This window comes from Calidris pugnax, unplaced genomic scaffold (genome assembly GCF_001431845.1).
Source record: "Calidris pugnax isolate Ruff unplaced genomic scaffold, ASM143184v1 scaffold14, whole genome shotgun sequence".
Lineage (NCBI taxonomy): Eukaryota > Metazoa > Chordata > Aves > Charadriiformes > Scolopacidae > Calidris > Calidris pugnax.
The window spans coordinates 1,464,697-1,479,903 of NW_015090793.1; the positions used below are offsets into that span (position 1 = coordinate 1,464,697).

Genomic DNA, 15,207 nt, shown 5'->3' on the forward strand with positions numbered 1-15,207 from the left:
AATTCTAGTTCGAATATTACTCCATATTAGAGCTCTAATAGGCTTATGAGTCAAACTAAGACCCCTTCTTAACTTCAACCATAGACCAACAAAACAATTAAGAGCTTCTGGATATCCTCACAGGACCTCCCCTGACACTCACTGCTCACTGTCCAACCGAGACGTGGCAAACGCCAGTCACTTGCATCTTGTACGACAGAAACAAAATATTCAATTTAGAATCAGTGAGAATCATCCACAAAAGAAAGGAAATATCCAGTGGGAAACAACAAGCAATCTATTAATAGTGGAAAAGACTGAAAGGGAGCTGGATTACATTGAACTGTATCTGGTTTCTGTTTTGTTTGTTTGTTTTCCAAATGCTGGGCAATACCTACGGAAATGGAATGGATTTAAATTTGAGCAGATGCAGTACATCCCCTTTTCTATTGCTCTCACCACCCTCCATTCAAAGGGAAGGCAGAGCCAGAATGAAAGGGTAAAAACAGACAACTAACACCTGGCTGGTACCTGACCACTATAAAAAATCGTTTTTTGGCAGACAGAAGGCCTTGACACACCACCCTGAAAGTCAGGAAACTTACATTTTCAAGAAAGTATCCGTCATTTAAAATTCAATGCAATTATATCACACTATAATATGTGCAACACTAAAGAACATTTTCCCAAAATCACTAGAAACGATTCATGCCTCCAATTTTCACCCTTTAATTGCTTTCACTGCCGAAGCTATCATACCAGGTTTTAATATTTGCCAGTCTGAAGAATATTTTCAAGCATAGTGGTCTGAAGTTTCAAAGCCAGAGCATATAATTACCTAATCTTTCACTGGAAAATTATATCCTTTTGTCTGTGGTGAAACATACAAAAACTTAATCCACTCATTACCAAAAATCACAAGGCATCAGCTCAGCATTACAGCAATAACTAATCCTGGTGACCGAAACCAGCCCCAATTAGCAAAAATGCAAGTGTCAGTACTACTCGCTGAAAGCAGTGATTTGTAACCGACTTTTTGAGAAGTTGCAAAATATTAATGCTTTGAAATAGCTGAGATTAAGAGAATTTAAACTTCTTTTTCTGATCACACGGGTGAAGCATAGCTACCATCCTAAATTACAATATCTCCCCGTTTTATTACTGTTTCAATACACTTCAGAGTTCAAAGCAATTCATATGTGTGATGACTCAGAAATTCTGTTTATTAATTGTCACAGAGAAGAAAACTCTCTAGCCCAAGTCTAGATTTAGCAGAAACTGACAAAAGCAGTACTTTTCAAGTGTCGGAGAACATTGCTCTACCTAACTTAACAAGCAGGATACACCACGCACACAGAAAATAAGAACTGCAGGATGCTGGCAAGAGTCATGGGTAAGTTTTTCTCTGGGCTAATATCCACCAAACTTGTTCTATTTCCAAAAAAAAAAAAAAAAAAAGGAGGAGGAGAATCAGAACCTTCAAGTTACTAACTTTGAGAGAAATTAGCTTTGTTTTGGCCTCACTGCTAATACCTGGAAAAAAGAGATCCCAACAGTTGAATCTCTAACAAATCACACTGATACTCTTTTGAGTCTGCTTATTTTTAAGTTCATTTCTGTCCTAAACAAGAGATTAAATTTTAAAAAATAAAAATACAGAGCCCAAAGCTTCTAGCAATTACAGTGTATCAAAGTACTCAAAATGATGAGCTCTTCTTGCTCCAAAATCTTTGATAAAGAACTCAGAGAAACAGTAAAAAGCATAAATGCATCAATTAAATTCACTAACCTGTAAGTATTGTTCCAGTCTCGCTCTTCCTTCTTCCATTTCCCTTCCTGTCTTTCCTGTTTCGATGTGTTCTATCAGAACCTCCGTATCATTTCCTCATAGACTTTTTTTTTTAGCCATATTTCTACCTCTCATGTTAGTCTGTCCCTTCTCCAACCTACATCATTCTATTTTCTTCCAGCAAGCCTGCTCACCTTCTGTTGTCTTTCTCCTTCATTGCATCTCTCCAGCTTTTCAGATGCCACAGGACCCACCACCCTGCCTCTAGCCCGCCTTTCTCCTCCTTCAGATGTCACGCTGATGTAACCCATGTTTGAGAAAAGACTGCATATGATAAAACTCAGCTTTCTTCCACTGCCATATGCACTACAAACGTCCATAAATTGTATCCTTATTTGTGGCAAGAGGACAAACCAAGAACTCACAGGAGGTGTCAGTTTAATGGACAACCACAGCAGGGAAGGAGTTTGTAGTGACCAGCTACACAATATAACAATTCCTCCAAAAACTGTAAGTCAGGAAAGAACTTCCCACAACCAGCCTGGAAGGAGGTGAGGACGAGGACAACGTCCTCAAAATGGGAACTGCAGCCGTAGGTACTTTTGGACTCCTGAGCACCACATGAGGTCCAGTTAGTGAAAACAAAACTAACAGGCGACTAAGGAAAGTTGTCTCCCAAGCCAAATTTCAATCCTGCTGTTCAGTTATATTTTGAAAACAATTCCCACAGACTCAAGAATGTACTTAAAAACAAACAAACAAAGCAGGGGAAGACAACGACAGACATTTGCACAGACATTTCTCAAATGTAAGAGTGCATAACTCTTCCCCCCAGGCCAGCCTATACCCTCACCACTGTTACTCATGGAAGTTTTGCTAAAATCAGAAGCATCACATGGGGAACATTAGTGATTTGGCATTTAATCCTCTTGCACTAAACAAGGTCAGCATTTCATTCCTTTCCAAAAATCTTTAAAAGAAAAAAAAATATGTATCTTTCCTCTGCTATTTCCTTAACTGGTTTTTTATGTGTTTCTCCTCTACTAATTAAAATTATCAACTTCTTTCCCTTCCATCTCTCAGGCTAAATTTCTTCTCTCAAAATGATGAAGGAAACGAGAAGTAAAACCAACAAATGCTCCTAATAAAAAACTAACATTAACCATAATTTGCGGAGGGGAAGAGATAAATCTGAAATATTAGAAAGGAGTACTTTGTAACTCCCCATTTGAAAAAATATACTTCAGAATTGTATTTTCTGCCTAGAAAATGGGTGAGGGAAACCCACGTGAATGTAAACCAGTACTTTGTGAACAAGTACCGTGAACTTTGAGGAAAAAAGTGTTCATAACTGTATATGGGAGAAGTCAGAATTAATTCTAATGACCTCAGCTATGGGCCCAATTTAATAGAACTTACCTCTCATTAAAAGTTAAGAAGTGAACTGAAATATCACTTGCTGTCCAAAATTTGGCACAGTCATTAATTTCTAATAAAGGCTATAATTGGCTATACCATAAGCAGTATATATTTCCCTTGCATCCAAATACCCTCTCACGGGAGTTATTCTTATGTAATCATTAAAGTCAAAATGATCGTATAAACTAACCTTAGTAAATCAGGTTAGAATTTTTTAGTTTGAGTATAAAACCAAAACCATTAAAGCACACCATTTAAACCATTCTTGGCCATTTCCCTCATAGCACTGGTTAGTGTCAGCTATTCAACTACAACAGAAGTAGTTCAGTACGTGACCGCGCAGTCTTTGAGCGCTGCCTGTGTTCTGCCATGGACTTAGATGGTACCACTCTTGAATATGGAAGTTTTCAGGATTAAGCCCCACTCAGGTCTATTCTAGACTTGGCAAACACATGTCCCATCCTATAAAGAGTTAATATAGCCAGCTGGCTATTTCATTATTTTGGATATTTCTTGGTCTTTTAAAAAGCTTACATATAACTTGATACATTCTAGAGACACCACCCTGAACTTGACTCCAAACCAGCAGCATAATCATTATCATATTCCACTATAATGTTTAATACTTGACATTTTTATTTTCATATAGTTTTTACTTTCAGAACAGGGATGGTGTTACTCCCTACATCAGCATATTGGTACCTGTCTCCCACTGAAGCTACTATATAGCTGAAGGTAGGCAGTGGAAAAGCCTGCAGACCTCCCAGTCTGCAAGCCAACTCTTTTTAATACGATACTAAAATGGTATTTAGCACAAGGAATCCTCTGATGGAAATCTAGATATAAACATCTACTAATGCTTTCCAAAGAAGCACCATGTACTGGCTACTAATAATATACCGTAACAACACCCGTGACACAACTTAGGTGGCTGAATTTTATTTTTGGTACCTCTTCAAACAATCCTGAACAGTCTTAAAGGGATCAGAAAGTATATATGCTTAAAAACACACCCCTACCCCTTTTTTTCTCCTACAAGAATGCACTAAATACCCAACTGTGCAAAGATGTGCAGGAAGATCCCATGTTTGGGACCGAGGACAAAACATCAGCTCTCATCTCTTCTAATAGCAATGCTATTTTGAATTATCCCTATTTTGAATTGGGCTGCATCCAAACAATGACATACGTTAGATGTACGCAGGTATGAATGAAGACCAGGGTTACTCAGAGTATGTAAAATTAAAAACAAAACAAAACAAAAACAACCAAACAAAACCAAACCAACCAATCAAAAAAGCCACCACTAACCTATGTGGTGCCAGAGCATGGGCTTCATCCAAACAATGACATACGTTAGATTTACGCAGGTATGAATGAAGACCAGGGTTACTCAGAGTATGTAAAATTAAAAACAAAACAAAACAAAAACAACCAAACAAAACCAAACCAACCAATCAAAAAAGCCACCACTAACCTATGTGGTGCCAGAGCAGTATCCTATGAAAGTCAGGTGGCCTTGTAACTAAAAGGTTTGCTCAAAATTTATATTCAATGCCATTTGTTCTGGCTTTCACAAGAACTAGTTTTGGAGACAAGTTTTATGTGGGGATTTTTCCTCCTCATTACATATTTGTACAGAGCAGCAGAACGCATTTTTTGATGTGAATATTGGCCTATCATACCAATTTTTTTTGAAGAATCAGTTAATCATCCTACAGAATCCATACACAGAAGTTATATGAGTAACAGATGTTGTAGCCTCATGAATCTGGCATCCTTATGTGTTCAACAGCTTCAAACACAGACATTTGATCATTCTGAAATTTTGCATTTAAGGACTTAGAAACATTTAACCTTTCAAATTTTCCATTCTCAGGATATGTTTTCAGATATGTCTGGTATTGCTTTTGAAAAATTCGTGCTCCGGCACTTCATTTTTTAGTTTTTTGCAAAACCTTAAAAAAAAAACCAAAAAACGAAAAGACTCCCTAGTAATCACAAAATTTCATTCATGGCTGCAATCAAGCCCACCGTGAAATTCTGCTTGACCATTAACTTATGTTTATTTCTGTTAATAGGCTGTATCAGCCCTGATTCCATTTCTCCAACACACATTAAACAGCAGTGATTAAAAGTCCTCATTCCTTCAATATTTTCAAGTAAGAAAGAAGAATATTTGACAGATGATAGTCCCAATAACTCGTACTTGCCATAAAAAAGTCATAGGAAAGGCTTAAATAGTCAGACTTCCTAAGATTGTCCTAAGACAGAAGTTCAAGTGCCAAGCACCTTACAAAACTGGTAAGCTTTTAAAATATCCAAAACTGCAGGTTTAAGACGAAGGTAAAGCTGTGAACACATAAACTGGGCCTATGCTATGTCTGAACTGCTTATGTTTGTCACTGAGCACTTCAAGCTCAATTTTTTTTTTTTTTATTTAAATACTTTTCCTCTAATCCTTAAAAATCTTCAGTCACTTAGCACATTAACTCAGCTTCATCTCAGATCTGATAGCATACCAAGGCATTGTCGTTGCATGGCAAGGTTTTGGTAATGGAGGGGCTACAGGGGTGGCTTCTGTAAGAAGCTGCTACAAGTTTCCCCCATGTCTGATAGAACCAATACCAGTTGGCTTCAAGACGGACCTGCTGCTGACCAAGGCTGAGCCCATCAACAATGGTGGTAGCCCCTCTGAGACGACACATTTAAGAAGGGGGGAAAAAAAAATCCTGCTGCACAACAGCAACTGCAGCCAGAGAGAGGAGGGAGAAGATGTGAGAGAAACAACTCTGCAGACGCCAAGGTCAGTGAACAAGGAGAGGGAGGAAGTGTTCCAGGTGTCAGAACAGAGATTCCCCTGCAGTCTGTGGTGAAGACCATGGTGAGGCAGGCTGTCCCCCTGCAGCCCACAGATGTCCACAGTGGAGCAGATATCCATCTGTAACCCACAGAGGACCCCATGCCAGAGCATGTGGATGGCTAAAGGAGTCTGTGACCCTGTGGGAAGCCTCCACTGGAGAAGGCGCTTGGCAGGACCTGTGGAGCCACGGACAGAGGAACCCACACTGCAACAGGTTCACTGGCGGGACTTGTGACCCTGCAGGGAACTACTTTGGAGCAGTCTGTTCCTTAAGGACTGCACCCCATGGAAGGGACCCAGGCTGGAGCAAGTCGTGAAGAACTGCAGCCCATGGAAAGGACGTAGGTTGGGGAGGTTTGTGGAGGACCCCTCTCTCCAGCTGAGGAGGGGGGTGATAGAGCAGTTTTGATGGGCACCTGGCATCCAGCCTTGTTTAACCCACCACAACTATGTAAGCCAGTAAAAGTACGATGAAATGCAGACTTTAATATCGCTCTATACTACATTTTAAGTAGCTGTGTCACTGTAAAAGTCTAAGGAAAAAAAAATATCTGCTTTTGTTTTAATGAATTCTAACAGTCTTTTATGGATTGCAAGCACAAGAAAATCTGTCACTGTTACTGTAGCCTTCTTGTAGGGAGTGCCTCAACAACCATTGCTTACCTGGTCCTAATGAATATGTAACTGGTGAACAGGTGGAGAGATGCCAAAAAACATTCACCGCACACACAGCACTAGTCATCTTTCATTACGTATCAGACAACCCAATGGTTGTACAACACAGCTGACAGACCAAAAAAACCCAAACCAAATAAACAGTGATGGGTCAATGCTGGGGCAAAGAAAATACTTTCCAAAGTTCATGGCCATAACATTTGTCTTTGATACAGAAGAGGCAAACAGATCAGTTTTGTCACAGTTTAACAATATCACCAGCAACAGCAATCTCCGCAACTAACATTACAAGGGTTTTAGATAACCTCGTAACACCCTGGTGTTACCAACTTAGTCCCAAATACAAAAAGCTTCATCAGCTCCCCACAGACTGCAGCAACACAGTGCACCTGAGCATGAAACAGACAGCTTTGAAAAAATACAAATTAATACAGAATGCCAAAGTACTTTTTGTGACTAACACAAAATACCAAGAGCGCACAAAATGTATCCTCCCATCTCTAAACCAGTTATCCCACACAATATTGATTCAAGTCAAAGCTCTTATACTCAACATTTTCCGTACCTACTTCAATCCACTTAAAAATCACATTAAGTTTGAGAATGTAAACTAGGACTTCATAACTGTATCTCCCAGGTGCAATGAAACTACCATAAATACACTGTGCAGACACAGAGCTTTCTTAGGAAAGAAACATTACTTTCAACAGAAAATAAGAAACTATTACAACTTTGACAGCTTCTTCTCCAAACACTAAGCACCTTCAATCTTCCTTCTTAAAGATCAGTTAGAGTCTAAGAGGAAAAAAAAAAAAAAAAAAAGTTAACACTTCCACAATCCTCAGATGCTACAGCAAAACTCATAGTCCTCTGAAGGATGGTGGAGGGGGAAAGATGGAAAAAAATACACTATGTCTGATAGAGAGTTACATTGCTTAATACAGTTCAGCCAAGTGCTCAAACACATTAATAATGTGATATATAAAACCTCAGTGGGATGGGCTAGGAAGGGGAATTCTGATCTTACAGCTGTGGGGCTGCCCCAGGCAGGGCTGAGCACCCACCCAGCCCCACACTCCAGCTGTGCCGCCAGATGTTTGGACCAGGGCTGCTCACACAGCCTGGAGAGCAACCAAAGTCAGCACAGCTCTACCTGCAAGAAGCTGGGCAAAGCCACCTAGAACATAGCACTGAAAGGAGTAGGTCTGTGTGTAGATGCTGCGTAAGAACTTCAATATCTCCACATCTGCACGTCAAACGGAAATCTTCAACTGAGGATTTTGGGTTTCTCTAGTTTGGAGAAAATGAGGCTGAGGGGCAACCTCACTACTCCCCTCAGCTTCCTGAGGACGTGAAGTGGGGAAGGAGATGCTGATCTTTTCTCCCTGGGATCCAGAGAGAGGAGGCATGGGAATGGTTCAAACCTGCACCAGGGGAGGTTCAGACTGGACACCAGGAAGCATTTTTTTACAGAGAGGGTGGTCAAGCATTCAAAGGGGCTTCCTAGATAGGTGAATAATGCCTCAAGTCTGTCAGTGTTTAAGAGGCATTTGGATGATGCCCTTAACAACATGCTTTAAGTTTTGGTCAGCCCTGAAGTGATCAGGCTCAATGGGCTCAATGATCAAGATCCTTGTAGGTCCCTTCCAACTGAAATTATTCTATTTTATTCTGCAAGCAAATCAGGCTTAATGAAAGTGGTAACTATGTGTAGTTTATTCATGGTCTCCACTGTTACCCTATATGGATTCTGACTAGTATCTTTCATGACATTTCAAAGACAACATTAGTTCAATATTTTATATGCTCCACAGACTAAACAATAAACAAAAAACTGTACATAGACATGGGAAAATTCACTAGCTTTGGGGGAGCTTTTTAAAAAACTAGTATGTTAAAGAATTAATGCATCTATTGGAGACTTCATCTGCAAGCTAAATTGCATAGTCTTGGTAGAAACAGCTAAATTTCTAATTGTGAGGCTACAACATAGTGTTTGAAAGAGGGTTTGACACATACATAATCAAACCAAACTGTATTTGGCTGAAACAAGCAATTAATATAATAATTTATTTTACTACAAAGCTTATTCCTCCAGCTGCAGTTTCAATCTTTTATTCACACATTAGAATGGTGGCCTCTGGTCCGGCAGGTTGTTGGCTCGCTGTCACAAACGTAACTGAGTTACAGGAGCAGAGCAAGGCCAATCCATCTCACTCCTGCTCACTGAGCAGCATGTTGATAGAAATCCTGTTCAGACGTGCTTCAGCAACATGTTTAATTACCAGAGTTTCAAGTGAAGTAGACGGATAAAACCAAGATACTTGTATCTACATCTTTGCTGTTCTTTCTGTTGCCTGGACAGTGCCCCAAGGAAACTCAGAAAGCATAAGGAGTTCAGAGATAAGACTGGGGCCTGCAGGAAATAGTAGCTGTGGACAGAGGGAAACAAAGGACTAAGGCAGGAGGAGGTAAAAGCCAAAGAGAGAGAAAAGACTAGAAGGGAGGAAGAAGCGGGTGTGAGCTCTCTAAGGCTACAAATTATTTGGAATATAGACACTGAAACTGACGAGGAGGAACCAAAGCGCAGAGACAATACTGGAGGCAACGGGGCAGAAGGTAAAAAGCTTCAGAGGGAATGAACAGAAGCCTGCGGCTATAAGAGTATCGAGAGTGGAACTTAAGACTCTCAGACTTCCTCTGCTACCTCAAATAACTGTGAACCACTTTGGCAAAGTATCCAAACAGTGTGTAGTGCTAAATCCTTAGAGGGTAACAACCTGCTCTCAGCATTAGCCCAGGTGCTGAAGTTCTGAATCGTAGATTCAATAGCTGCAGCTGTGTTTATGATGCAGATAAGTGTAAACATGATGCCCTGTGATAAAGTTTCAATCCTTTTTAGAATTCTAAGAATTTACACACACATAAGTTGTGTTAAAAATTAAAAAGGCCACCCTGTTCTGGGGTGAGACTGAAGAAGCATGTTCTCTGTAACACTGCAGAATGTGGAATATCTTCAGTTAAAATCAGGAGATGCAGTAGGGGAAAAAGGTAGATCTCACGCACAAAAATCTTGAAGGTAGTTTTATGAACTGGTTGGATCACTGCAGATAGACCCCTACCACAGAACTCCAGTCGACAAGTCACTTAAATCAACTTTTTGCAATGGTTAATAATTATATGTTCATTTAACAGGTACCCAACTTCATACCCTCTGCTTAGGCCTCAAAGCAATCACCGAGCTACTGAACATCAAACCAACTGTTAGAAAACTCATTAGATTTTAAGTACTCTCTTTCAGAACTAGGAAAAGTACAATGAGCACAGAAATGTGACATTAGTATCTACGCTTTAAAACTAAATTAATCTAAAATTAGGAAAATCACAGAACAAGGTTACTTGTGCATTCTTGGTTTAGTCCTAAGCTTGGCATATGCATTCTGTAAGCCCATCTCCTCAGAGAGTGTACTGAGCAGTCTTTTTCTTCTGGTTTTTCAAAATATGGTTCACTGCTTTATTGAACAGGCGTTATTCAACCCCTTCTTTGGTGTTAGACTTTTCCCCCTGCCTTTTACTCAGTACAGAGCAAAACAACCTGCAACAGATTTGCTTTTACAGCACAACCGTGGGCTGAGGGCTACAACTAATGCCGGTCGGCCTTCAGGTCTGCAGTTCCTTAGCTTATCACTGCTTGCCTTTTCAAGCCTCAAAACGTTCCGATTACCTTTTTTTATGTGCAATTTGTATAAATTGACACTTCACGGACACACTGTGTGAAAAAGATAAATAACTTCTGCAGACAGGATGTACAGCACAAGGCTGCAGATGCTCGTTGCCTGCTGTGGCAGCGCTCTCCTACGTGGCACCTGGCATGAGGAAACACCCCTGCAGATGCCAAGGGAAGGGTTGTGCCCGATGTGGACTGTCAGACAGGGGAGGCAGCCAGCACGAACCCCCCCGGAACGGGCCGGCCCTGCCTGCCCCCGCGGTGCAGCGGGCCCCCGCCCGCCCGGAGCGGCGCCGGGGGTGAGGGGGGTAACGCGGGTGGACAGGCGGGCTCGGAGCCTTCCGCCCCAGCCGCCACACCAGCCGCCGGGTCCCGGCTCTCACGCCGCGCTCCCCCCCCTCCTTTCTCCCAGCCCACAGCCGTGTGGGAAAGAGCTGCCCCGGGGTTGTTTGCGGGCGACTCCGGGGCCCGCTCGCTCGCCCCCGGGGAGAGCCCGACGCGGCGGCCCGGGGTGAGGGGGAGGAAGAGGAGGGGGAGGAGCTGGGCTGCCCGCCGCTGCACTCACCACTTCCCGGGCCCGGCTGGTGAAGTCGCTCTTGGAGCGGGCGGCGCCCCGCTTGAACAGCTCGTCCCTAGCGCTGTCCCCCGCCGCCACCCCCAGCGCCTTGTTGCGGGTCTTCACCGTCTTCACGCTGGCTTTGAAGAGCAGGGTGATGTCCACCGCCATGGCGGCCCTCCCGCAGCCGCCGGCCCGGTGCCGCCGCGCACCCTTCCCCGCGCAACGCGGCCCCCGCGCGGCGCGTTCCGCCCGGCGGCTGAGGGAGGGCCGCCGGGGAGGCCTCGGCCCCGGCTCCAGCCCCGCATCGCCTGCCCCGCACTCCCCATGGAGCTCAGCCCTCCGGCGGCGGAGGGGAAGGAGGCAACGAGCTCCCGATCGGGTTTCTGCTCCCCGGAGCACCGGGGTAAAGGCCGAACACGACCCGGCTACTGCCGCCTCCCCGCCCGAACAGCAGCTCTGCGGAATAAAAAGCGATATTCCGGCAAAGTGGGCCGGGTAGACCGCCCTGCCATAGAGCGGGGGCAGGTGTCAGCAGGTGGTGCTGTTAGACGGCATCTCTCAAGGTTCTAGCCTGTCAACTTGGTCACGGGAGGACAGGTTAATTAGGAGTTGATTAATACACGTTAGCAGGTGTGCGCGGGGATCCGGGATTGGGGCTGGTGTGAGATTCCCCCTGGAAATGGTCACACGTGTGTAGCCTGGAGAAGAGAAGGCTGAGAGGGGATCTCATCAAAGCTTATCTGAAGGGCAGGTGGCCAGAGGATGGTGCCAGATTCTGCTCAGTGGTGCCCGGGGACAGGGCAAGGGGCAGCGGGCACAAAGGGGAACACAGGAAATTCCATCTCAACATCAGGAGGAACTTCTTTACTTTTAGGGTGGTAGAACACTGGAACAGGCTGCCCAGAGAGGCTGTGGAGTCTCCTTCTCTGGAGACGTTCAAAACCCACCTGGACACCATCCTGTGCAACCTGCAACAGGTGGACCTGTTCAGGCAGGGGATTGGACTAGATGTTCTCCAAAGGTCCCTTCCAATACCTACTGTTCTGTGATTCTGTGTATGTTGCCTGAGCTGTACTTACACCTGGAATGTGCAGCAATGATTTCTTCTCCACCAGGAAGCCGACCTCCAAGGTGCTCCAACCTGCTGCCATCCAACACTGGGGACAGTATCGCACCCGTACCTGAAAGATATATCATAGTCAGTTACAATACAGCACTGTTTGTAGTCTGACTGGTTCTGAGGAAACCTTTGTTATTGAGCCAACTTCATTACCATGTTCTGTGCAGTAGACTACATGAACTTACATGGCACAGAGAGGAAAACTTGATCGTATAAAGAAGTGGTGGTGTTATGTGTGTGTATGTGTGTATACATATATATATATGTATATATATATATATATATAATATGCCACAGAATGCTCTGGAATCCAGCAGAGACCGTGGAGTCACTGGCCAGAAGCACGTTCCCTGAGGCAGTCTCTAAAGAACATGATTGCAAAATCCTGCCTCTCCCCCACAGACTGGAACTCAATCAACCACAGTTATGTTTCCTATCTGCTCCGGGGTCTCAGGCTGTCTTCCACTGGTGACTGCTGCTCAGCTCTCAGTGCAGTTCTCATCAGTTCAGCCTTAGCCATAGATTAGTGGTTCCCTCACAGTTATACTGGGATTAGCATTCATTCATACTTTGTTATTATTGCTCTATTTTAAGTCGTGTTTTTATTGTGGTACGGATAATTCCTAATTAAAGGAATAGACAGTTTTAAGTCCCTGTCCTCGGTGCTGGATTTACCATGAAAATACATTTTAAGGTATTAAAAAAGTGGCCAATGAAGGAGAATAAACTCTTCATTCCAGGAATGCCAGCAGTATTTGGTTGAACGTCAAGCCAAATTCCTTCATTCTTTCAAGATTAAGAAATTCAGTATAAAGATACTTTAGCAAAGGATGTATTTAATAAATCTGTGTGACATTTTCACAGAGTAAATCAGATACTTTCAGGTATGTTTCCTAAAATTTCTTGTTTTCCTTTTCTTTATATTACCAAGACCATAGTAAGCACACTTAATAAAATTCCAGGAATGCCTTATTGATCACACTGACACCCTCAGTTAATAAAATTAATACTTAATAAAATTCCAGGAATGCCTTATTGATCACACTGACACCCTCAGTCACTTCAGAATCACCTTCAGATCACCTCAGAAACATCCTGAAGACACTTCTGAGACGTGTTCACCGGTGCTACATGTTCGGGTAGTTTCCATATGCTGTGGTTCTGCCACCCTTACAGTAACTAATGCCTCCTTCAACAAACACGTTACTTCACAGGCACTTGCACTGGTAACTTCTTGCCAATAGAAATAAGAAGTTCACAGCTTGGCCCACGCTAGTACGCTCCTGAAAATGTAGGTGAATGATAGAATTAACCTCTGGTTTTGTGCATATTCAGCTGTATAGCTTGTTCCAACATTTAATGAAGCTGACGTTTACATTCTTTGAGAAAATCTTTGGGAACAAGATTGTGTCTTTATTTCTACTTTTACATATTTATTCGTGCTTTATGTATGTGACCAGTAGTTACTGAAAAACAGACCCAAACCAGTAACAGTAATATTACACAACTGATTTTGAACCTCAACAGCCTTAAAACATCCATTTGGGCACAAGGAAATAAACAGAGACACATTTTAAAAGAAACACAGTGTTAAAATTCCATGTAGCTGATCTCATCTGTCAGAAATGGACTCAACAGTTAATCTGGCGAAGGAAAAAGTTGAAGTACCTTTTTAATGTGAAAGAAGGTTGCTCAAATGGTCTAACTCATTAGGTATATAATACCCAGGGCCTCTGCTGTAGATAAATAGATAGCTTTGAAGATTACAACTGCTTTAAAATCAGTTGCTAAGAACTGGTGCCCAGAGCTTTTATTTGAACTTGATCCTGGCTTCCTGTATACAGTAACTGCATCTACTTGGTAGTGTTTTGCACTTCCACAGCCACCTTGTTTTGAAAGTTTAAAGCTTACCTTGGAGCAGATAGGTTTCAGCAGTACATGCTGGAGCTTCCTGTAATTGCTAAGAAGACTAACCTTGAAATTTAAGATTTTAAGGTTGGAGTAAAATTCCAAAACACACACAAAGGACTACAGTCCCACCACAAGCAATGCAGATAAATCTGTAAGAATGCATGCACTGTGTGCTCAGTCGTGCCGCAGCCGGAGCATGTCTGGAAGAGAAGGAATTAGGAGTTTGCAAGTGACACCAGTTTTGAGGGTGGTGTGAGGACAGCAGGCTGATCATCAGCTCTCAGTGTACCTGCTTAACAGGCATATTCAGTGAAATGTCCTGGGCAAACCTGCCAGTGAAAAGGAGCCAACGTTTCCCTGTGGTTATCGATCAATGTTGCCCATTAAAGAGGGGCTGGTGGGGTTCATTCCCCCTCACAGACAGCTAACTCCTCATGTTTTAAGTTCCTTTTGTGTGAGAGGAAAACAAAAGAGATGAACTTCTTCCTTTCCAATGCACTCCAGCTGCAAAGGTTCTCATTTGGCATGGACAACAGAAAACTATCTGCGGTCCATTTTATACATCTTATACTTTATCTGGCATAAACCAAATAACTTTCTATATGTGATGGCAGTGTTGCAAACTGAACAAAATATCAAAAGGAAGGCAATAGAGACAGTGTTCTTTGTCTTAAATTTCTCTGAAGAGATTTTAGCTCCTTCAAAGTCTCTCTCCTTTGAGAATTTCCCATATCCTCCTAGACTCTTGCAGACTGGATGGTTTCTTCTATGAAGCTCTGCAGGAAGTGCTCAGCTGGCACTTTTACACAAAAAATTCAGTCTCCTGAATTCAGTAGTGACACTACTGCAGATACTGCAGAGACTCACAAAGTCAAACTCTGTTCTTCCTCACTTCTTTAACAACGTCGGTCAACATTTGTCTAAGAAGTTGAAAAAGAAGCTTGGCCTCTACATATCTGAACAAGGCCATGCGTTGTTTACCCAGCAAAAAGAAAGAGCCAAGAACATCCACACAGTAACAACAAGAGTTATTCCCCATTTATTTGAATAATCTTAGTAGATAATTGATGAAACAGCTGTTTTACCTTCTGATTTTCATCAGGGAAATAATTTTTGGGAGCAGCCACTAACATATTAGCAAGATAGTACAGGAAAGCTTATGCGG

General features: G+C 42.6%; 1 protein-coding gene across 1 annotated transcript in view; it reads right to left on the minus strand.

Annotated features, from left to right (window-relative positions):
- The window catches only part of STX18 (syntaxin 18), a 66,948-nt gene extending 55,722 nt beyond the window's left edge, over positions 1-11,226 (minus strand). Inside the window, exon 1 of the mRNA XM_014935965.1 lies at positions 11,018-11,226. Within this exon, the coding sequence (XP_014791451.1) occupies positions 11,018-11,179 (162 nt within the window). The 5' untranslated portion in view covers positions 11,180-11,226. The remainder of the gene's footprint in view (positions 1-11,017) is intronic.
- Between the last annotated feature and the right edge of the window lie 3,981 nt (positions 11,227-15,207).